A 24,343-nucleotide genomic window follows, 5' to 3' on the forward strand; every position below is an offset into this window, starting at 1 on the left:
TAATACATTCCACCTCACAGGTGTGGCATATCACAATGCTGTTTAGACAACTGTAACACGCTGTCGTATATGCTGACCCAGAGCATCCCAAACATGCTCAATGGGTGACATGTCCGGTGAGAATGCTGGCCATTCAAGAACTGGGATGTTTTCAGCCTCCAGGAATTGTGTACAGATCCTTGCAACATGTGGCCATGCATTATCATGCTGCAACATGAGGTGATGGTCGCGGATGAATGGCACAACAATGGGTCACAGGTCCTCATCATGGAATCTCTGTGCAATCAAAATGTCATCAATAAAATGCATCTGTGTTGGTTGTTCATAACATACGCCTGCCCATACCATAACCCCACCACCACCATGGGCCACTCCGTCCACGACATTGACATCAGCAAACCACTCACCCACACGACGCCACACACACTGTCTGCCATCTGCCCTGAACAGTGAAAACCTGGATTCATCCATGAAGAGAACACCTCTCCAACGTGCCAGATGCCATCGAATGTGAGCTTTTGCCCACTCAAGTCACTTACAATGAAGGGCTGCAGTCAAGACGAGACCCCGATGAGGACGACATGCAGATGAGCTTCCCTGATACGGTTTCTGACGGTTTGTGCAGAAATTCTTTGGTTATGCAAACCAATTGTTGCAGCAGCTGTCCAGGTGGCTGGTCTCAGACGATCATGGAGGTCAACATGCTGGATGTGGAAGTCCTGGGCTGGTGTGGTTACACGTGGTCTGCGGTTGTGAGACCGGTTGGATGTACTACCAAATTCTCTGAAACGCCTTTGGAGACGCCTTATGGTAGAGGAATGAACATTCAGTTTCAATTCAAATTCAATCTGGTGGACATTCCTGCAGTCAGCATGCCAAGTGTACGCTCCCTCAGAACTTGTGACATGTGTGGCATTGTGCTGTGTGATTAAACTGAACATTTTTAGAGTGGCCTTTTATTGTGGCCAGCCTAAGGCACACCTGTGTAATAATCATGGTGTCTAAAGAGCATCGTGATATGCCACACCTGTGAGGTGGAATGGATTATCTCTGCAAAGGAGAAGTGCTCACCAACACAGATTGAGACAGATTTGTGAGAAATAGATGTTATGTGTTTGTAGAAAATGTTTTAGATCTTTGAGTTCAGCTCATGAAAAATTGGAGCAAAAATAAATAAACGTTTATATTTTTGTTCAGTGTATATTCTTTTCCTCAGTGTCACAGAGTAAAGGTAAACGGAAGATAAAGCTCTCCAAACTCACAGCGTTGATGCCCGACAGCTGCTGCGAGAGCTGCAGCATGATGGCGATGATGATGGGCTGACGGTAAAGAGGAGAGCGGAAAAGCTCCAGGATGGTCACCTTCTTCTCCCTCATCATCTGTCGACTCTCCTCCTTCATCTCCTGCATGTCAGCGCTGACGTCTGTGGTTCCCCTCAGCTTCTTCAGCACTGAAAGGTGTCAAATATACGTCAACGTCTGACTCGACTTTCAGCGGTCAAAGCAGCTTTATACCTGTGGAACTGACAGCTGAACATTTCTATTCAGTTGGGAATTATAGTTAGGTTATTTTTTTCTAATTTAATTAACACTATATTCCCAAGACATTACATTGAGCATTGATAGTAGCCTAAAACTGAAATTTAATTAATTAAATATATTCAATATATATATTGAATGTAAATATAATCTTAGTGTTTCAATTGTATTTTTTTTGGGGGGGGGGCTTATGGATACAATGTTCTCAAGACATTAATATTAGACTAAAACTGAAATTATTTATTTAATTCATTAAACTTGAATACAATATATCGCATTTTTTTGGGACTTAATTTAAATTACACAATCTTTCCATGACATTAAATTCAGCATTGATATTAGACTAAAACTGAAATATATATATATACACACATACATATATATATATATACATACATATAAATTTGAACACAATACTGGTACTTCAATTGTATTTCAGTAATTAATTTCTTTCTCAATCCAAAAACTGATCCAAAAATGCATAAAATTAGGCCTCAAACCAACTATGCTATAGATTGTGTTCGTATCACAGATACTGAAGGTTTCTACTTGATAAAGTTTTGTTGGTTTTGATGATAACAGTATCATTTTGTAGCTTAAAGCAAAACAAATTGGATTCTTCATTATTAATGTGCATTTTTAATCATTTTGTTCTTAAATAATTTTGATCAGTATTGTAAGAAGAAATATTTAGGAAAATACCATATTTTTAAATTATGAAATTATGCACAAACAAATCAATGCAATCATTAAATTTGGATCAATTCAACATTTGTTTTTTTCAGGTTATCTTGTTAAAACAAAGGAATCAGTGAAAGAATCCTGTGCCATCAATCAGAGTCAATTTGGTTACATTTTAAACAATGAGCCGGAGCAACATGAAAGCAAAAAAAGTTGTTTCCAAATGTTTTGCGTTTGAATAGAGAAGGAAAACTCATTTTTAACAACACATTGTTTTCCACAATAATGATATTTTGGAGTCATAAAATAGAATAAATCTGAAACTTAATAGGTCGTATGAGCTATAATCGTGTGTGCGTGCGTGTGTGCACTCACCAGTTTTGGCCCTGCTCTCCTCGTTCTTGTTGATCAGCAGGAATCGGGGGCTCTCAGGACACATGGGCAACAGGATGCACTGAATCACTGCTGGTAAGAAGGTAAAGCCCAGGAGGAGGGGCCACAGGTCGTCGTTACCCATAATGCTCTCCAACCCAAATACCTAGAATACACACGTACGCCCATTAACACCCCTGAAAGGAGCTGCTAACAGCTGAAAGCCAGTGCGGTAATCTAATAGTAATCTTGCGTTGGCCAAACCTGAGCGATGAGGATTCCCACAACGATGCCGAGCTGATGCAGAGTTCCCAGAGCTCCACGGAGGGCCGTCGGGGAGATTTCCCCCACGTACATGGGTACAAAGCCTGTAGACAGGCCAGAATAGAGGCCGACGACGAAACGACCAATAATCAACATTTCCCAGGAAGAAGCCAGTTTTGAAAAGCCCATCAAAATTGCGGCGATGAAGGCCAACACGTTTGCAATGAGCATTGAGTTCCTCCTGCACACAGCATGAAAGAAAAGGTTAGTACTTTATATTAGGGCTGGGTATCGATTCAAATTTCCCAAATCCCAGCCAACTGCCAGTCTTACTCAGAGGCGTCTGCTGATCGCTTTGATGTTTTCTTGACTTTGGCATGATAATTCTTGATATTCTTGAATATTTTTTGTCTTCTTTTTGAATAATATATATAATATAATATCATTCAAAATTATATTTAGTTTTTTTCAATAAAGTAGGTATCGATATGTGGAGTTAGCATGTTCTCCCTAAATGTGTGTCACTGGATTTCCTCACAATAAAAACAAAAAACATGCCTCATTATGTATGGCTCAAAATGTCTATTTTCATGACGACAATTGATCTTGTTTCATCTATTCTAAGCATTTTGAAAGCCAGAAAGTAGTTTAATGCTCCATGCGTACCTCCCCAGGCGGTTGACAAACAGTCCGACGGAGAACGAGCCCAAGATGCCCCCAACAGAGAAGATGGCGACTGCAATGGACCAGATAGCAGTGAGGGAGCCTTTGGAGATTGGCTCCCCATAGCGGCCGACATACGTCTCGTTAATAAATTTCTCAATAATCTGCCAAAGAGAAAAAACGTAGGATTAACAATTGAAACTCAGAGTACACGAACAGGTTTTCTTCTTAACACATTGAATGAAAATTAAGTCACGTGCAACACAAATTTCAACATTAAAAATGTGAATAATACCATGAACAAATCAAATTGAAGACACCACTGTACAATAGCAACATTACATTATACTTTCAGCATGTTTAATTTTAACAAAAAACTTCAATATAGCTTCACATTAATCCTTTCTTTTAATGTCCACCCTAACTCCCTCTCCCTTGTTTCTACCACCTCACTAGAGTGCAACACTGCCTTCTTATTCCATCTTCCCACGTAATTAAGTTTAGCTAAGGGAGAGCTGCCAAAAGTCACAACCAAGCAATAAAATACATGTTTTTTTTTTGTTTTATTTTTGTTATTAAAAAAATGTTAATATTTTTGACAAAATATGCAGACAAAATGCATTAACACAATACCCTAATATCAATTACTTGCATCACAAAGGCTCAAGATATATTACAAATAAAAACTGTTAATTAAATAAGGATTAAATACAAGTACACACATTTCAGTAGAAAAAAATTAAATTAGATAAATAATAATACAAATATAAAAATATAATACAAATATATACAACAAATAATGAAAAACTATTTATTGAGTGGATAAATAAACTTCCCCCACTCATGACCAATAGATAACTGATGTAATGAGTTTTGCACATAGAAAAAATTAGGTACACTAATGGGCTTATTTACAATATTTGATGAAACATGGCAGGCATTTCTGAAATACATAGAAAACTAAAATGCGTAGCATTCCAACATAATAGGTTAATTGTAAGAGTATCCGTGACGGTCTTATTTTCTTTGCGGTCTGTTATTGCCGCTCTCATATACATAGTGATTGGTATTTTCAGTTGTTGGTTTTTATTTATTTATTTATTTTGTCTGCTGACTTATTTTTATTTGCACTTTAATGTGACTGTCAGGGTTTTTGGTTTTGAAAAAAAAAAAACTGCAGCGAGCCAATAATGTATGTTCAATATTATTTGTAACTTGCTGTTGAAAATCTTAAATGAAATCATTCAAAAAAAAAAAAAAATAATAATAATAATATAGAATTTATCTAAAATGTGTCTGTAATTGTATTTACTATTTCAGTTAATTTTCCTAATGGTTGCTAAAGTATTTCCAGCTGATGGCAGCATTGCACACATTTCACAGACCAGTAATCAGCCGGTGGCAGTGTTGTGTGTGATGTTCGCTTTTATTTTGGTTTGTTTTGTAAAGTTGTGTGTAAAATCTCTCTCTAATAGCAGTGCTATTTTCTTTGATGTACACTAACAGTCATTTTATTTTCCATCAGATATGTTTTCTTCATGGATATGGTAGGATAAAGTGTCCTCTTCCCACCACCTCTTAAACAACTATGTTCACTATTTCCATGCTGAGCCGATGACAGGTATTGGATTATCCCGGCGTGCGTCTGTTTACGAGAGCTCTCACATGATTGAAAAAGGTCGAGAGCCTTGTGTGACTTCACAGTATGTGTCTGATACGTCACTGCTGTCGTCTGATGTTGACTCTGCGTCGGTCATGTGCTGCTGGGATAGTGTAACATCCCTCCCGTTTGTTTTGGAACTGCCTAGCGTGTAAAATATAAACACTGCAGCGTCCTTGTGAACCACTTACCCTCTTATGGTGGAGGGACACATTTGGAAAAGACAGTGTGACACTGAGCTGGGGTTAAATTCACTATCAGTTGACACTCACAAGACCTCAATGATATCCGAAGCATGTTATCATGTACAGTGGCCCTGACCTTTATCCAATCACAGCTACCCTTTGCACCTTTACGTTGCCTTTTTAGAGGAACCGTTTAACACGTTCTGCCACTGGTACAGTATAACCAAGCCCATTTCATTCAATAGAATTCTTTTTTTTTTTATAGTTCCAATTAACAGAATAATTCATCTCATACTAGGACCAACAGATGTCCCAATTTTCCCAATTCGATGTTTCAAATCTAATGGAACGTTTCCACTGGCGGTATCGACTCGACTCTCTTTTTGCCGTTTCCACTGGGAAAAAGTGCTTCTTTCTTGGTACCTAGTGGTGTATTTTTAGTACCTCCTTTGTTGAGGTTCCGAAAAAAGCCGCCCTGGTCTGAAGATGTGACATAGGCACAAAGCAGACACTGATTGGGTCTGAGACTCATAACAGCGTAAAGTCATTAACTCATGCACAGAGAGGAAGCATTTGGCCACCATTTGATCTTGTGAGGATGGCAGCAAAAAAGTGCAATCCATTGAGTCTGGCAGTTTCGCGTGTCAGGTTGGTGCTCAATGAAAATGCTCTGGAAAAACAGTATCGGGTCCCGAAAGGGAGGACTGCCGGGCCCCGTACCGCCAATGGAACCATGCCATTTAAGACTTTTAATTGGTTTTGACAGCAATTTTTCTGCAATTGTACTTCCATCAACTCTTTTTTAGCAGCTAAAGTCTCCGCTGTAACAGTCTTTGTTTCCTCTGACAATAAGTATTATTTTCACCAACGTTTATTTATTTGTTTGTTTGTCTGTTAGCAGGAGTAATTAACTAATTTTGACAAAATTTTACCCAAAACTGGACCTTACACCATAGAAGATTCCTTCCTTTTGGGGGGGATCCGGATCGATATACTGATTCTGGGTAATATTTCCAACAAGTTAATTTCGTCTTCTTTTTTGAAATATGTAAAAGTTTCATTTACTCAGACAACTTTTTTCAGGAAATGTACTTTGATCTCCTGACATGTTTCGACTGCCAACTGTCAGTCTTCCTCAGAGGCATCTACTGATTGTTTTGATGTATCCTCAACATGTAAGGATACATCAAAGCAATCAGGAGAGATGTCAGGAGATAAAAGTACATTTCAAAGAAAATTTTGTAAAAAAAAAAAAAAAGGTTTACTGAATGAATAAATGAAACCTTACCATATTATACTGATTCTGGATCAGTTTCAAAAATGAAAGAAATCCTATCTTTTGTTGTTGGCCAAAGTTCAAAAATATAGATCTTGGTTTGATATTGACTTGGTTTGTTTATGAAATTTGACTCAGTTATGAGAAGTTGTTCCTAACCCCCTGAGTTCCATCTGGATTGGAGACAAATTGCACATTTCATTGTGATTTTTTTTTCTAATGAGGGTGCCTATACATTTGGACCTACTGTATGTTTATTAATGGGGATAAAAATGTCTTCCAAGCCTTTAAAGTGTGAATGATCATGGTATCATGATCAGGATCACCGATTCAAATTAACTGCCAATATCTAAAATCGAGGAGATTTGGCGCTTGGGTGAGGTTTGTGCTCTCTAACCTTTTAGATAACTAGTAACCTACAGGTTTGTGTGTTTATTACTAAAACCACCTCTGCGCCCCATATGCTTCATTGATGGATACAATATGACTCGTTGAATTTGCATACAAACCCTGATATGATGACTAAATTACTTATTGGTGAGGTAAGCCCTGCTTTTTCTTCTAAAACAGTCCAAGCATGGCCCCCTTCAAAATAAAAGCATGGCCCCGGTGACCTTTGTGTTGGTTGACGATATATTTATTTCTTGGACGTCTTTTTTGATTTTTAATCATCTTTACCTGTCAGATATGTCTTAATGCTAGGGCTGCTCAATTATTCAAAATTCGATTAAGATTTCGAATATTACACTCAATGATTACAAAAATAACAATCGAGAAAAAACAATGATTAAATATATATATATATATTTTACATATGTTTTATTTGCTAAAATAAAACAAAACCACTATTTCTGACATCTACAGATAATAAACACATGTGTTATTAATACTAACTTTGAGTTGTTTAATCCACACACATGAAAGCTCCTCCCCTCCGCCCCGCCCCTCTCAAAGCCAAAGCTAGCCTGCATGCTAACACAAGGAGAGTTGTCGCTAGTGGTCTTGAAACATGGCAGGAGAAATGTAGCAAAAGCACTTAGTAAACAAGCAAGACAAGTCAAATTGTCTGATAAGGGAACACTTTGGGTTTGATGATGAAGACCTAGAGTAAAGACACATCACGTGCACAAAGTGTTTTGTTTTGTGCAAAAGTGAACATACTTGATTTTAGTGTTTGAAGAATTTCATTTATATTTAAAGAATGTATTGGTTTATTTTGTAAAAAAAATAACTTTTTGGTTGACAAATAATCGTTTGAATAATTGTGATTTCAATTATGATTCAAATAATCGGGATTATTATTTTTTCTATGACAGAGCAGCCCTCCCTAATGCCAGATTTGAAAAGTGCATGACAGCCATGAAAATGTTACTTTGTTAGGAAATCTCTCTGCAGTCTTACATAATCTAAACCAATGGGCTTTGAATGCACAATGAAACAAGCTGTGTATTCATATGCTGCCAGACTGTCAGCACAATGTGGAGCTTTAGAGAGTCCAAAAAATGACCAAAGCTCTGCTAATCACCAAACTCTGGCGGGGGGGTTCTGGTTTTGCACAAAATATATACTTGCACATGAATTTTTACTTTTTTTTAAAAAATGCATTTGTCTTTCTTCAAATGAGAAACCCTTTGAAGAATGACACAAAAAGATTTATATGTTTATATCGTACCCATAAAATAATCAGGTCATGACGGTGTAGCTAGAAGCTATAATAAAAAGATAGGATCATTCATTCAGCAGTGTACAGGAATTGGCAGACTTGCAACAGGTTTCACGTCTGCCAACACCTAGCAAGGCCTAGGTCAACCCCCCAATATCATGACGAGCTGGTCGTCATTTTCCTTGATAGCGAGTCTGCCTTTGTAAAACATCGTAGCTTCAGGAGTCGTTGGAGAACAGAGTTAGTTACATTTTAATCTTCACCAAATAATATCCAAATAGGAATTTAACCCCTAAAGGACATTTGAGTGAATGTGTAAGATTGTTCACCCTATTATGTTAAAGTTTCATTTATTCAGACTATCCTAACATAATATGTTAAGATTTCATAAATGAAACCATAAATAAAACATTAACATATTATTCAAAAAGAAGACAAATTGAACTTTGTGGAATTATTAATTACTTTGATCTCATGACATGTTTCGACTACCAACTGTCAGTCTTCCTCAAAGGCGCCTGCTGATTGCTTTGCTCACTTCCTGTCACCTGAAGATTTCTGGAGAAGAGACCATCATGATACAGAAAGAACTCATAAGGACACATCAAAGTGCTGATAACAGTGGATCGTCAGCACCTCTATGTGTGTCAAAGGTAAACAGAAACACACCTGTGACCTGTTGGAAAGCCAGCTATGTAGCCATCGGGTGTGTTCAGACCAACGCAAACTATTGAAAGTATTTACAAAGAGCGCAGAGTAAACATTCCACAGGAAATTACACTAGTTTTTTTCGACTACTATTTAATAAACGTTCTAAAGATTCCCTCCGCACGGGAGCTGAAAACAATTATTCCAGGCTTGTTTTTTTTTGCTATGGGGACATTTAATTGTCTACCTCTACCGTTTGTAATCATCCAGGTTTCATCATCTGCTGAGACTCTCAGACTGGGGGAGGTCCATTTTTGGGCAGAGAGACTCTTCTTTGTGGAGTGTGTACACATGTCCTCAGACTATTAGGATTGAAAGCTGCTATTATTAACTCACCTCTTAACCCCCACCCTCCCTTTTCTGTCTTGGCAGCAGGAAAACCACCTGATTTACAATTCGACGGAATACTTCACAAAACTCTTGTTGGTGAGGATGCAGGAGGCATATTGTCTGTTTTTTCTTCTTCTTTCTTTTAAATTTTTTCTTTCCCATTCATTTCCATTGTAAATTTCAGCTTTTTCAACTTTCAAGCTTTCAAGCCCTTCATCGCCAGCCATTCTTCAACTGATTTTGACCATTCAACATTTAACATGTTGAGCTTTTTTCAACCCATTTCAAACTTTTTCAACCATGCTATTGCTAGGCGAATGCTAATGCTAGGTTAGTGCTAATGCTGGTTATTGCTAATGCTAGATTCATGCTAATGCCATTGCTAGGCAGATACTAATGCTATGTTAATGCTCACGTTAACGCTAATGCTAGCTAGAACTAATGCTAGCTATTGCTAGTTAATGTGAATGCTATTGAATGCTATTGCTAATGCAGTGCGACGCAGGCGAGCACCTGCATCTTCACTTGCATTTTCTTCAGGAAATGCTAATATTCTAGTTAGTATATGAAATGTTATTTTAGGTATTTGTTGATGTTTGATTGGCTGTACAGTATCTACACTGGAAACTAAACTCACCTTCTGAGGAGCATTGATGACACCAGTGTTGTAGCCAAACTGAAGGGAGCCAATCACAGCCGCTCCAACGCTCAGCATCAACGGGAATGTTACTTTCTGGAAAAAAGAACAAAGATGGCAGTTTGGTCAGAAAAATACCAGTCAAACCAGTTTATTTGTTTGCTGGAGAAGGGAAACAAAGTTCCTCCTTCTCTTCTTTCAGAAAAAATGTTTCCTAGCAGGATATAATCATTTGTAATGACGGTAAATTCACGAATTAGCTGAAGAGGCCATGTGAATTTACAATAAAGCAGACTTAAACATTTTCATCCTTCAATCATCGAAAATATTTTCTAGTGTTAACAAGAGAAGTGTATTTATTTAAAAAAGAAAAAAGTATATATTTCTTCTTTCAGCATTCATGTTGTCCTAATGATATACAGTTTGTAGTATTTTTTCCCAGGCCTGAGTTAACGGTTAACTGGATGGATGATGAAGTGTGAGTAAGTATTGTAAAGTAAAGTATTAATCACAAAATGAAACTTAACAGTACAAATAAAGCAACCTGAGCTAAAAAAAAAATAAATAAACATTAGCAACTTAATCATTTCTCTTGAGCTGATATTCCCACCACCAGTCAGTGATTTTGTTTTTTTTTTTTTTAAACAAGGGGATGCATCTTGTAATCAAATCAATTTGAAATATTTCAATAAATATTACTGTTTTTTTAATCTTAAGAAGCCTTTTTACTAAAGTATGTTCTGTTCTTTTTTGACTGCCTGCACTTTGCAAACCAAGGGCCAGTAAAAGATACTTGATGATAAACTGCATTAACTGCCATTTTTAATCTTAAGGTGCATATCTTAAACAAAGACGTAAACATTTGAATGTAGTTGATAATGGGTGTGAGAGATTTGGTGTAGGTGAATGATAATCATGTGCAAATAATAAAGCATTTATTAACAGTAGTTCATGCTTCACGTGTAAGGGGCCCCCAAAACGAAAGTCGCTTATGGGTTTAACCTGCTTTTAAGTTATCCGGATTACTTGGTAATTCCACTTCAGGATATTATTCCAAGGTCTACTCGTGTATTACAGTTCAATTTGAGCTTGATCTCAAAAGAGCTGAGTAGATTAGGAGAGAAATTATCCAAACCAAAAAGGTAATAAATCAGGACAAAGCTAGCTTTAGCCCCCTCCCCTTTTCTCAGACATGGAAACACCAGCCTCAAGCTACCAATATATTACCTGTGTTGTGTACTATGCTTTCACACACAAAAAGAAGGAAGGTTAATTACATTCAATAGCTTTCATTTCCACATGTACATCTCATGTTATTTGGAACATGTGGTTCAGCTTTATCATACTGAGAATAAATGTCAACAGGGTGACAACACAGGTTTTTATTCCAACACAGTAGAATATTAAAACATTTAAAAGGACACTTCCAGAAAAAAAAAAAAAAAAAAAAAAAAATGAGAGTAATATAAACCAACTATCAAAAGATGTATTTGATGTCATTTTGATATGTGCTAAACTGAAGCACTGACAGCAATAGCAGCATTAAAAAACTGTCTTGGAAATAAAAAAATGTTTTAATGAAAAGCAGAAATGAAGATTTTCTACAAGTTAGAATAATATGTTAGGGTTTCATTTATTAAGACAACTTTTTTATTTTGATCAAAGTAAATTTGAAAGTCAATTTCCTGAAAAACAGTTGTCTGAATAAATGAAACCTGAACATATTGCTTGAAAAAATATGAAAAAATTAGCTTGCTGTAAATAAGAATGATGAGAATAGAAGGATAGAATAAGAAAATATGAGGTTGTTATCATATTTAAATGAGTTTTCACTAAACAACACACAGTAAACATGATTCCATGATCCTTTTGTGTCACACTATGGTTTACAATGACTTAAACATGATGAGTATGAGTGACTGTGCATCTGCCTTGGCTCTTAACAACTAATCATGGTGACATTGTTGTTGGGTGTGTTTACGCCTAAAGGTTGAAGTAACAGCGTCCAACCAGTTTGGCCACTTCACTGTCAATGAAAAGCCATTTAGACATGTCATACTATGGTACGTAGAGCATACATAGTGCATACAAAACTAACGTGTTCCACAGGCTAAAACTGTCAACAACTTAGCATTCTCTGGACGCTGTTTACGGAAGCTCTGACGTTCACCGCCACCGCCCCCCTGTGTGAGGTGCTCGTCACGGCTACCTGAAGCTGCCGTGCTGTGATACGTCATGGACCGCTACTTGGTTAAAACCAGATACCCATCCAACAAAGTGAACCAGTCCAAGTTCCTCCATCAGATCCACCCAAAGTTCCACAAACACGGGGATAGAGATTATGAACTGGAAACTCAACTAAAGCTAACTATGCTAAGCTAACCCACCGACACACAGACTGGGCTAAGAGCTAACGCTAACCACTCCATCGACTTGTTGGTCCGATTTAACACTTTACTATGGAAGGATAAAAGCTAAGCATGTCACACGTTGTATGAAATAAATATTATTACATGTCACTATGAATTCGTCCCAATTTGTGAAACACAATATTTTTTAATTTTATTTCAGAAAATCAGAGATATTTATCAATCATAACTTTATGTAACTCATTATCAGATTAATGAAACAAGATTCAGCAACAGTAAAAACACTAATATTTTTGCTTTTCATGTGCATTTTTTTAGAAAATAATTTATTTCAAATGAGGAAATAAATGAATTACATACAATAACACTAATAGTAATTCACATGCACAAATATATTCCATAAAATATCATCTCATGAACTCTTTGAGTCAGCAGCTATTGTAGCCTTTTTAAATAAATCTAGTGTTGACGTATTCACATTTATTTGTGTTTGTGAGGAACCTGTTTACACTAATTTGTGAATTTTTGTATTTATTTATTTCATTTATAGTTTTTATTTATCGGGATTTTTTATCATTATGACAAATACCAGAAATTATCGGGATCATTTTTTTTTTTTTTTTTTGTCAATAACGCCCATCCCTACCCACCACTGCCATCAGAACGGAATGATAATTACACATTTGATAAAGTGCAATTATTAAACAGCCCCAGCTAGTTTTATTAAAGACACATTTAAAGGGATCGTTTATTCCTTCTGTGAAACCGGTTAAGTTTTAATAACAGTGTTCCATTTTTAAATGCCCTTATATAATGATGCATTTCCTCACATGTCTGATGAAAAGTAGAAGAGAACGTATGTGCATCTTGATCACTGCCTGAGAACCAATAGTGTCTCTTGTTGTTTGGGTCATCGAGTCTATAAAAGGACTGTTCAGGATCAGAATGTAAACACATCACTGGTACAAATGCAGTCTGTGCGGAGGTGCAACCCAATAAGTTCCTGAACGATCTACAGTATATAGTATCACACCAGATCCACAGCGGTGGATATTCTGAAATAAGAAGATGGGATGAAAAACACAAACATGTGCTTTTAGTCGTCTCCCAGCTGCTTTTCACTATAAACAACTAAACCCTGACCACTCTCTGTGGGACAAGTCAAAGCAGGGGTATCTTGTGCCTTTGGGAATACATGGAATGATGAGAAAAAAAACAACAATAACACCGTCTTATTATGGATGTTGAACACAGCTGAGAAAAGTTGAAGCAAATCAGTGAAATCAAATCCCCTCCTCTGAAAACTTTACCTTTACCCCAAATATCCTCAACCAGCCTCAAGGCACACAAACGGTTTGTCCAAAGCAGTCAGGTTTAGACATGTGTTAATTTATATATCGTTTCTAAAAATATGTGAAAGTTTGTTTTTATCTCTAGAGTATGCAACTGTTCTTAAAAAATACGGGGAAAAAACAACTACTCACACAAATATGAATGACTTGCCTTGAACTAAATAAAGTCGATACTTCCACATACACTGAAATAATTATAGCACTGTGATATGTGACTTTACAGTACATTTTTCACCGACAGTTTGTTTAAAACACTTGGCTAAGTTTTAGGGGTGCGCATTGCCATGAATCTTATGATACAATACACAATACGATATATCTCGATACCACGCAATATGATATACATCGTGATATCACCTTTGCAAGTACAAAATGGTATGAATACAGTTTAGTTCATTTTTAACTAGCGAGAACAAGTAAATCGACACCCAAAAATATGCGATATGTTGTGAAATCAATTTTTTTTTTTACCAATTGCTTTGTGGCAATTGGTAAAAAAAACAAAACTTAAGATTGCTGATATAAGCCAATACAAAAGATTACTGTCAGGATTCAGCGATATACAGAAGTGTAAACCTAGATTGAGGCAGTATTTTTATTATTTTTCCCAATTTCAGCTACTTTGGAGGCCCAAAGAACACTCCCCTACCCTTGTTCCAGCAATTGGCATTTGGGCAGATGAGATGACACACCCGCACTAATTAAAAATTCTTCTTCTAAAAGACAATAAACACAGACAGCTGTAGATCTTAGGGGTGGGATCCTTGTTTTCCATTATTTCGTAACTTCTCTTTAAACTAAGCTTACTTGGTTGTGACAAATGACAAATTAAGTTTCAGTCACACAAAAAGCTCTAATGGGAACTGGAAGTGTAAAGACTGCAAAGGTCATAATGAAGGAGAGGAATTGTTCAACAATTGGCAACCAATAAATGCACGTCATACATTGTCATTTGTTTTGTAGTTGAGTAACTAGCAGACAACAGCTGAAAGCTTAATAAACACAATGCCTCAAAGACACTTTGTTTTTTTGTTTTTTGTAAATCAGTCTCTTTTTCAGGTTGGCATTTCTGGTAAACTTCCTCCAGGTGAAAGCTGAAGACGTCATTTTTACTGCAACAGCTACGCCAAGCAGGAAGTAAATGGGATTCAGACTCCTTCCTGGTGTCACTTACCATTGCGCAATGTAGGTAGTGTTCAAATGCTTTCCTGCTTTATGTGTATATTTTTCTACTTGCATGTGCTTTTTGTAAAAACTACTAAAAAATACGATATGAGCCTGTGTTCCAATGAAATCAGATCATCATGTGCTTATACCTTTTCTGTGTTTACAAATGGAGTCTTGCCTTTACGAACAATAGGATCATGGTGACATTGGCTGAGATCCAGTGTGTGGGAGGGATGTAGAGTAATGGAAAAAAACCAACATTGGTTCATCCTGAATAATGCACCGCAGTGTAAACAAATCCAAGGTTTTAATAACTAGACTTCATTATCACTCACCAAAAATTGAGAACCATACCAAAGTGAGATAACGAAATCACAAGGTAAAATATTAGTATATTTAGAAAAGTGTAGATTAAGCACTACAATATGCAAGTATTGCATCGTTTCTAAAGGTCAAAATAAGAGCAACTTATCATTTTTACTATTTTTTGTTAGACTAACATGAACCTTGGGAAGTCATGTTTAATCCTAAAATGCATTGAACTATTTGTAGGTAATATCAACTGCTGCATTCTGATTTCCCTCCAACATTTACTGCTGTTTATTGTGTATGCAATTGAGTGACGTCTATTGCAGGTGTGCTATCACAATCTGTTATAGGGTCAATGACACCTAACTATTCTGTTCATTAATAGGCCTGGGCGATATGGGCCAAAACACATATCTCGATATTTTTTCTCAAATAGGCGCTATACAATATAAAGCTAGATATTTTTCACTTAAAATCTGACCAGAAAAAAACATTCTGGTGTAAATTTGCTGATGAAAAATGCCACACAGACACATTAATTAACAAATACCTGCATAATTTGTGCCACTTTTGGCTTATTCTCCTTTAAGGGACAGCACGTGTGAGTGAGTTCTGCAGTGTGGCTTGTTCAGGAGAAGGTCTGAGTAGGGACGCACTCAGAAAACCATCTAACTGTGCTTTTAATGCTGTTCAGAGAAGTAATAAAAGCAGCATTTTATTAGTATTTTAAGACAAAATAAGCTATAAAATATATATTAAAGGACATTGTTTGACTGTATTCTATGAATACTATTAAATACTTGTATGATGTGATTTGTACTGTGACTATATAAATCAAAACAAGTAAAAAAAAAAAAAAGATATATCTTAATATAGGCGATATTGTCATTTTCTATAACGGCAAAATAGAAAACTGTTTTGAATCTCGATATATTGCCCAGCCCTACTTTACTAAAAAGTAAAACATATCTCTCTTTTCTTCTTAAAAACTTTTCCCCGAACCCTTAATCCCTCCCAACAAATGCAGCAAAGCCTCATTATGCCTCATTAGAAGGTAGCTAACAGCTATTAGATAAGACGTACTAAAAGGAGGTGGTCATGCACATGAAAATACATCTACTAGAGTGTCTAAAGAACTGGGGGAGTTGTTGGACCTTGAAAGAAAGAGGAGGGACAGGAATTAAGATGGTAATTTTAACTCAATGTCATTTTAGGCAGATTTCTGGCTCTTGCCCATCCAATCAAAATGGTAAAAGATTGAGCCCGTCTGTGCATAAGTACTGTAGATTGAGGGTCTCTATGAAAACAGAACAGGTCAGCTGTATGCGTGAATTCAATTAAAAACTTGTATTCTTTTTACATCAGAACGAAGGGACTGAGAAGTGTTTAATTTCTCATTAGAGGAGACCCTTAGAGGACCCTTGTCCTTTAATACGATGAAGAATGTCAAGTTCGATTAAAAGGCTTGTTGTAATGAAGTGGTTGAATATTTGTGTGACTTAAAGCACCATTACAGTTAGATGAAACATACTGTATTGTACAAACAGTCCCTACTAACAAATATATAGGGTTGCAAACAGTTGTTAGTAGGGATGTAACGATTAATCGTAAGGCAGTTAAAAATCGATTCATAGATTTTCTGAAAATTGAATCGCAGTACTTTTTTTAACCAGCAGAGGGCGCTATCCACAAGTGTTGGCGGCGGGCGGAGTCTGCTAATACTTTCTTTCTGGCCGCCTTCTACTCTTAAATATGTTAATAAATGATTCATTACCCCTTTAGCACCGAAAGAATATCTGTAATATTACTTGAATATCTGTAAAAGTCACGTTTTTCTATTAGCTCTGTCTGCTAGCATAGCTTCTCTTCTTCACTGCAAGATATCTGCATGCCAACTGACTACTGTGTTACCAGCGCCCTCTGCTGGTCCAAACAAATATGACGTAAATCATTGCAATCACGTTTTTTTTTTTTTTTTTTTAAAGTCCAATTGTTAAGGCACAAAATACATTTTCAGTTGCACTTTTAAAAAGAAAAAGAACTATTATGAAGTTTTGCATTGTTTATTATAGAACCAGAATTTAAATTAATCGGCATCATTTTCATTTGTATTATTCCTTTATTTATTTAATTCAAGATTTATTTTTAGTTAAATTGCATTGTTTTGAATAGTTTATCAAGGAATTCTTTTGACAATGAAAAATAAAAGGAAAATAGTACCGTATTTTCTAGTTTTTTTCCCAAAAAAAAAATTTGTCTACTTTCCCATTTTGTAAAATAAATCGTGAGAGAATCGTATCGTGAACCCAGTATCGCGAATCGAATCGTATCGGGAGTTGAGTGAATCATTACATCCCTAGTGAAAACTGCACCTGTAGTTGGCACAAATCAGGACAAATTTCTATGTAGCGCCCCTTTAAACTTAGGCTATGTTCACACTGCAGGTCAAGTCCGATTTTTTTGCCAACATCTGATTTTTTCACGTCTAAGTGAACAGTACAATTTAAATTTTTCTCAAATGCAACCCAGGCCACATTCATATGTGGATATAAATCCGATACATATCTGACATTTTGCAATGTAACTGCTGTCTGAACGTCCAGGTCGCATTCTATTATGACAATAACGCCATAATAGTGGAAATTAGACAGAGGAATGAGAGCAAGTTCTTAGAATTAATAAAAAATTATTAGATTATACATTTTATCAACACTTTATCATATTTACTTCCGTAAACAGTGCATGCCTGCGTGAGTACCTCAGGACCTCTTTTGCGCATGCGGGTCACTTCAGGGTCGCATTCAGTTCATACCCCAACTTGATAGAAGATGCATTTAATGTGTAATATCTAATATGAACGAGCACACAAATCTGAATTGGGCAATAAGACCTGCTGTGTGAATATGGAAGTTTATAGTCTAATAGAAATACAAGTAATAAAAGGTGTCTGGCCTGCCAGCAGGTTGGAGTGAACTTTCACCAAGACTTTACTAGCTCAGCACAGCAGACATTATCACTTAGTTGATATGACAAAGCACGATGAGCCAGGCCAGTGGTTCTTAAACTATTTTGGCTTCAGTATCCCCTCTCTCTCATTTCTGAATCCAAATACCATGTGTTCTGATTTGTAAATGTACATGTAGAAATGATAATTCACCAACAGACTACACACATTAAATTTGCAATTTTAGAGGGATATATCGTATGGTAGACATTTTATATCGCACTACTATACACATATATATATATACCTCGTTATATTGCATAAACCAATTGCCTTTGATTTTTATTTGGACAATTATATTATACTGTAAGCAAAATTCTGACCGGTCTTTGACCAATGCATCAAATCTTATTTAACAGTAAACAGCTGTTCCTAAGCTGTAAACCGTGTTTGTACACCGTACTTCCCTGTAACCTGAATCAGTTATAGGGAAGTACAAACCACACCTTAGAGCCAATGCTGGTATTGTACATTAAACAACAACTTTTAGGCTCTAGTTAGAAACCAAGCAACATCTCCCTTCAGAAACAAACTCCCTCTGTGACTATTAAGTGGACCTCATCAGCACATAACTACACAAGACTAAGTACAGGTCAGGTATGAAAATCCTCACCACGAGATTTCGATTAGCCTCTGCACCTCAACAGACACGCACGGCTGTTCTCAACAAAAACACACGCGGTGAGCGAGCAGGGCTCAACATTTTAAATACCACAGAGCTGGCAACCCTAACGAGGCCTTCAATCTACCAACAAATACACACAGTGGGAAGAGGGAACAGGAAAAAGCACACGGCGCACACACCCCTCTGTCCGATAGGCCGATTCAGTAAAAGGAGCACAGAGTGAGGAGGTGTAACGCAGCAGTTGGAAGGAAACATTATAGGTTCCGTGAACATGCAAAAGTGCTAGACTTGATTCAGCTGTTTTCTCATCAATGAGAGGAAGAGAAACAGAGGGTAAGTAAAACATCATAGCTACAAGGCAAGGCAGGCAAGGCAAATGTATTTGTATAGCGCATTTCATAAACAAGTAGGACACTATAAAATTCATTTTATTTAATGCAACCAGGACAGGAGGGGGAGGGCAGTGCACCGAAATAACCAATCCCCAGAAACATTTCCCCATTTAAAAAAAAAAAAAATCTTTCCTTGCCCCACTCTGATGGCGTTTCATGCCGATTTTGTCCATTTCCACCTTTAACCGTTTTCATTGGTCGATTCCATCCACGATTCCGTTAATGCAGATTTTATAGGGCCCTACAGTGGGCAACTCAATGCACTTTACATGATCAAAAAGTGTAACAGAAAACAATCAACAGCTTAAAATCAATAAGAACATTAAAGTTGGCAACAACAAAAAAAACAAAAAAACATTTAAAATCATCAACAAACATTACAACAACAAGAACATGACCAAAAATCTCTCTCTCAATCATATTCAGTAGAGAAAAAGAGTGCATTTAACTTTGATTTAAAAATGTTCACATGTGATGCTGACTTCAGCTCTGCTGCAGTTTGTTCCACTTCTTTGCAGCATAACAACTAAACACAGCATCACCATGTTTGCTGTGAGCTCTGGGCTCCACTATCTGACCTGTGTCCATAGATCTGAGAGACCTGCTGGGTTCATACCTGACTAACATGTCACTGATATATTCTGGACCAAACCCATTCACACATTTATACACCAGCAGCAAAACTTTAAAGTCTATTCTGAGGCTGACTGGGAGCCAGTGTAAAGACTTTAAAACTGGACTAATGTGTTCTGATCTCTTTGTTCTGGTTAAGACCCGAGCTGCAGCGTTCTGAACCAGCTGTAGCCGTTTGATGCTCTTTTGCGGGATTCCTGTCAGAAGACCATTACAATAGTCCAGTCTGCTGGAGATAAAAGCATGGACCAGTTTCTCCTGATCTTTCTGAGTCATTAAACCTTTCACTCTGGAGAAGTTCTTTAGGTGGTAGAAGCTGTTTTTGTGATAGATTTGATCTGACTGCTGAATGTCAGATCTGAGTCAATCAGAACACCAAGGTTTTTGACTCATCTTGAGACTCAAGATACTTGCTGACAGCAGTCCTCTTTTCCTTGTTAACAAAGACAATCACCTCCATCTTGTCATGGTTTAGTTGAAGGAAGTTTTCACTCATCCAGCAGTTTACTTTTTTTAAGCAGTCACCCAACACCTCTATGAGACCATAGTCATCTGGGTTCAGTGATAGATATAGTTGTGTGTCATCTGATTAGCTCTGGTAATCAACCTTACAGTAAAGATGGGCGATAATGACTAAAAAAAGTATCCCGATAATTTCTGATATTATCACAATACTGATAAAAATCACGATAAATATAAACTATAAATAAAAACAATAATAAAAAAATGCACAACTTAGTGTAAACAGGTTCCTTACAAACACAAATAAATCTGAATACATGAACACTAGACACATTAAAAAAGGCTATAATAGCTGCTGACTCAAAGAGTTCATGAGCTGATATTTTATGGAATATATTTGTGCATGTGAATCACTATTAGTGTTATTGTATGTAATTAAAAAAATTTTTAAAAAAGCACATGAAAAGCACAACTAACTCCAATAGTGTTTTTACTGCTGATGAATCTTGTTTATTTCATATTTGATAAATTAGTTACATAAAGTTATGGTTGATAAATATATCTCTGATTTTCTATAATTAAACCAGATCAAGCTGATGATTTAGTTACATTAGTCTAATGGAACCAGCTCTGTCATGAGAACACGAGAAATATAATTTAAAAAAATTGTGTTTCACAAGTTGGGACGGATGAATAGTGACATTATTATTTATGCTAACATTTCACACAACGCGTGATGTGAAAAATTACTTTTATGAATCCAATAAAATAAAAACAATACATTATATCAGAGATTTTAGCTGATATAAACAGAAACTCTTTTATTTATTTATTTTAGCTGATATAAAACCAATATCTGGTATCAATACCAGATCGGGGCACGCTTAATAATAATAATAATAATAATAATAATAATAATAATAATAATAATAATAATAATAATTATCATTATTATTATGGTATTACGAGTTTAGCAGTAGTATATAAGTAAAATTTCTAAATGTTCATTATATATATATATATATATATATATATATATATATCTTTTTAATAGTGCTTTTTACCAGTTCACAATGAGTTTAGAATATTGATTGAGGAAAAAAATAAGCACAAGTAGAATACTTTTTTTTTTTATTAGTAAAAGCATTGTCAAAGCAACAATGCTTTCACTGTTGAAGCGCTTAGTTTTCATTGACATTTACACCTTTGTTAAAGTTAGGGATTAACAAAGGTGGAATATTTGATCTTCAATGGTTGCCTAAACGTAGAAAATTAATTCTGACCATTTTATTTCTACTTGAGTAGGATATACAAGTACTCTTTACACCTCTGTATATTATGTAAAAAGTAGAAAATATTATATTGACTAATTACATTTATGTATCGGTTTAATCTGAAATATATATTTATTGATTCCTGTTATTTGTACCCCTGGCATTTTTTTCTTTTCTTTTCTTTAAATATTTATTTTATATTTCTGTAAAATATTTCCATTTACTGTTTGTTATTGAACCTCAATAAAATATGGAAGCCCATTCCCACCATAAACTAGAAAAAGGTAAATCACAAGTTCAACAAGAATAATAACAATAAAGCCGGATTAAACTTAAAGTTCCGTCAGTTTTATTTTAGTTCATATTTATTTTTATCTACCCCGCTAACCCTTTTATTTTATCTCTAATCCTAACCATATTCCAGGAAATACCCAAAAATATTTATTTTTGTCGGATATGTAATTTTAAAAGTGGAATTTGCCGTGTTAAATATGTCAAAAGTAGGATTCGAACCGATGTTAGTGGAAGGAAGAATCCTTGACTGCGCCACACTACGCTTATGTAGAAAAGGTACGGAAACGTACAATTAGAAGGAACTGAGTTATAATTATGAGTTACTAAGTATGTAATTGAATATCATAATTACGATAGTATCTCTAAAAAAATTGTTTAAAAAAATGTGTGTGCGGGGGTTAAAATAACTAGTAACTTTGACTACTATTTAATTGAGCTACTTTTTACTTGAACTTGACTACTTTATGTATGACTTACTCGTACTTGTACTTGAGTATAGGACATATCAGCACTCTTTACAGCTCTGGTGATAACTGATATGATCAAGCTTTAAAATTAAGAACAAATGTAAAGTCAATGTGATTTATGTTACTTTAGGTTTGTGGTCAGCCTTCTTCCTGTATAACAAAAGCGTGAACTGACTAATTCTGTATCATACATAGACTTAATTCTGCGTCATACAGACACGCGCGCAGGCGGTAGACGTGACAAAGCCCCACACCTCCACATGGAAACCTAACAGACACAAACCCTACAAAATAAAAGACGGGACAACTTTTTATATTTTGTTAAAATATTATCAAAGTTGGAGAGGACTAGAACTCGTAACCTATGAAGTAAACTTTACGCAGAATGAAAACAATACGTAAATAAATAAAATAAAAAATGGCAATATTTTCTTTTTTAAAGTGACAGTGACCAATGAGTTGCTCCATCACTGTCATGGATTCACCTCCGTGTATTAAAAGTTATGAACCCGCGGAACTTAGCACTGACAGCACAGACACTGTAAACAACACACGCACTGACATGTCTGTAAAACAGTTAAAACAAACAAACATGTCTTTACCTTCCCAGAGTCCATGGCGACCGTGGCGGAACGAGCCTTTTTCGCCGTGAAATCTTCTCCTTTGTCTGGGTGTCTGAGGGAAGCTGTGCTACGGTGGACGGAGGGGACGACCGGGTTCGTTCACCAAACGCTCATCTTTTGGAATAGTCTGGAAGCTAGTTTAATCTGAAACACCGACAAAACTTCTCTTGTTGCGTCTTCAAAGCGGTTCTTTCTCTTTAAAAACCCGGCGGATAGAGGTCGGAGGCGGGTCTGGTTGTGGTGGCTCTTCTTCGGCGTGGAGTGACTTTGGAGCTGGACCGGTTTGGTGAGACGTGGTCCTGTGTGTGTGCGTGTGTGTGTATATGTGTGTGTTCAGCCTGATAGACCAGGGAAAACTACTGTGTGGACTGTGTGAGGTGAGCTAGTCTTCATATATTAAAGCTGACGCAATTTTTAAGGGGTGTGTCCTACTGGAGGTCCTCCTTCAGCCTTTCACTGTGACTTTTATCAAACACGGACATACAGAATGACAGTAGCCGTGTTACAAATCACGCAGTATGATGAATCTAACAACATAGTGTGTCCTTTTTTCTTTCTATTATTATTATTATTATTATTATTATTATTATTATTATTATTATTATTATTATTATTATGCTGCAAACAAACAGTATACAAGGACAGAAAATACACGAACAGAGTGCCAGGGGGTTCACATACAATCAAACATTTTAGAAACTGTACAAATGTAAAGGGTTTTCTGTACCTTCTTATTATTTAGATTGACGTCATAGTGCGTCCCAGAATCATTTAGAGAGAGAGTTACAACAACAGAAGTTTGAAAAGAATTAAAATAGTTCCCACAAGTTATTGGCGGGCAATTCTAATCCAATGATTCCGAGTGACATAACTGGGATTTTAGGTAATTTATTGTTGTCAATAACTGCATTGATTTACAGTATTTATACAGTACACCATCCTATTCACATGTTAATAATGCACACGTCAATTGTTTAGATACGCTGATAATGATATTAATAATAATTATAATATCAACTATGATTATTTAAACGTTTTACTGTTCCAAAGTGCATCACAAACAGTCTACGCCGCTCTAGCTCCATTGCGCTGCAAGAGTCAACTGCTCACTTTCAGGAATTATGAACCGCCATTGCTGTAAAAAAAAAAATGGTTCCATTGGCATGAACTGAGATGTCGCAACTCTCTCTAAACAGCTCTGGTGCGTCCCAATTCAATAAGTGCGCCAAGATGTACACTATGGCCCTGTTGTAAATGTTGCTGGTCAATATTTAAGAGGTATGATTGCAGTCCAAACAAATCTGACATGAGACGCCCTTGGACCAAGCAGCAGCCACGTTGAAAGTCTCAGGTTAATCTGAGCCTGATTCGCAGAGATATTTGAGGAACACACAC

At 36.3% G+C, this 24,343-nt stretch overlaps 1 protein-coding gene and 1 long non-coding RNA gene across 5 annotated transcripts in view; one reads left to right on the forward strand and one right to left on the reverse strand.

Moving 5' to 3' along the window:
* slc2a1b (solute carrier family 2 member 1b) overlaps positions 1-23,333 on the reverse strand; it is a 30,492-nt gene extending 7,159 nt beyond the window's left edge. For both annotated transcript variants that reach the window (XR_003674035.1, XM_028445877.1), the window contains exons 1-6: positions 22,928-23,333; positions 9,978-10,073; positions 3,522-3,682; positions 2,856-3,096; positions 2,595-2,757; positions 1,263-1,450 (exon numbers count right to left, since the gene is read on the reverse strand). Coding sequence is in view for 1 of the 2 variants with exons in the window: in XM_028445877.1 (XP_028301678.1) it covers positions 1,263-1,450; positions 2,595-2,757; positions 2,856-3,096; positions 3,522-3,682; positions 9,978-10,073; positions 22,928-22,942 (864 nt within the window). In the remaining variant the exon portion in view is untranslated. The remainder of the gene's footprint in view (positions 1-1,262; positions 1,451-2,594; positions 2,758-2,855; positions 3,097-3,521; positions 3,683-9,977; positions 10,074-22,927) is intronic.
* Positions 2,987-9,588, forward strand: LOC114462833 (uncharacterized). 3 transcript variants are annotated; one of them, XR_003674036.1, is made up of 5 exons: positions 2,987-3,119; positions 8,817-8,955; positions 9,221-9,291; positions 9,383-9,436; positions 9,525-9,588. It is a non-coding gene; the product is annotated as an uncharacterized LOC114462833 (long non-coding RNA). The 3 variants fall into 3 exon arrangements; XR_003674038.1 differs by having other exon boundaries at positions 9,386-9,436; positions 9,525-9,580; XR_003674037.1 differs by having other exon boundaries at positions 9,386-9,557.
* Positions 23,334-24,343: the final 1,010 nt, after the last annotated feature.

The sequence above is a fragment of the Gouania willdenowi genome, chromosome 5, assembly GCF_900634775.1.
Source record: "Gouania willdenowi chromosome 5, fGouWil2.1, whole genome shotgun sequence".
NCBI classification, from domain to species: Eukaryota; Metazoa; Chordata; class Actinopteri; order Blenniiformes; family Gobiesocidae; genus Gouania; species Gouania willdenowi.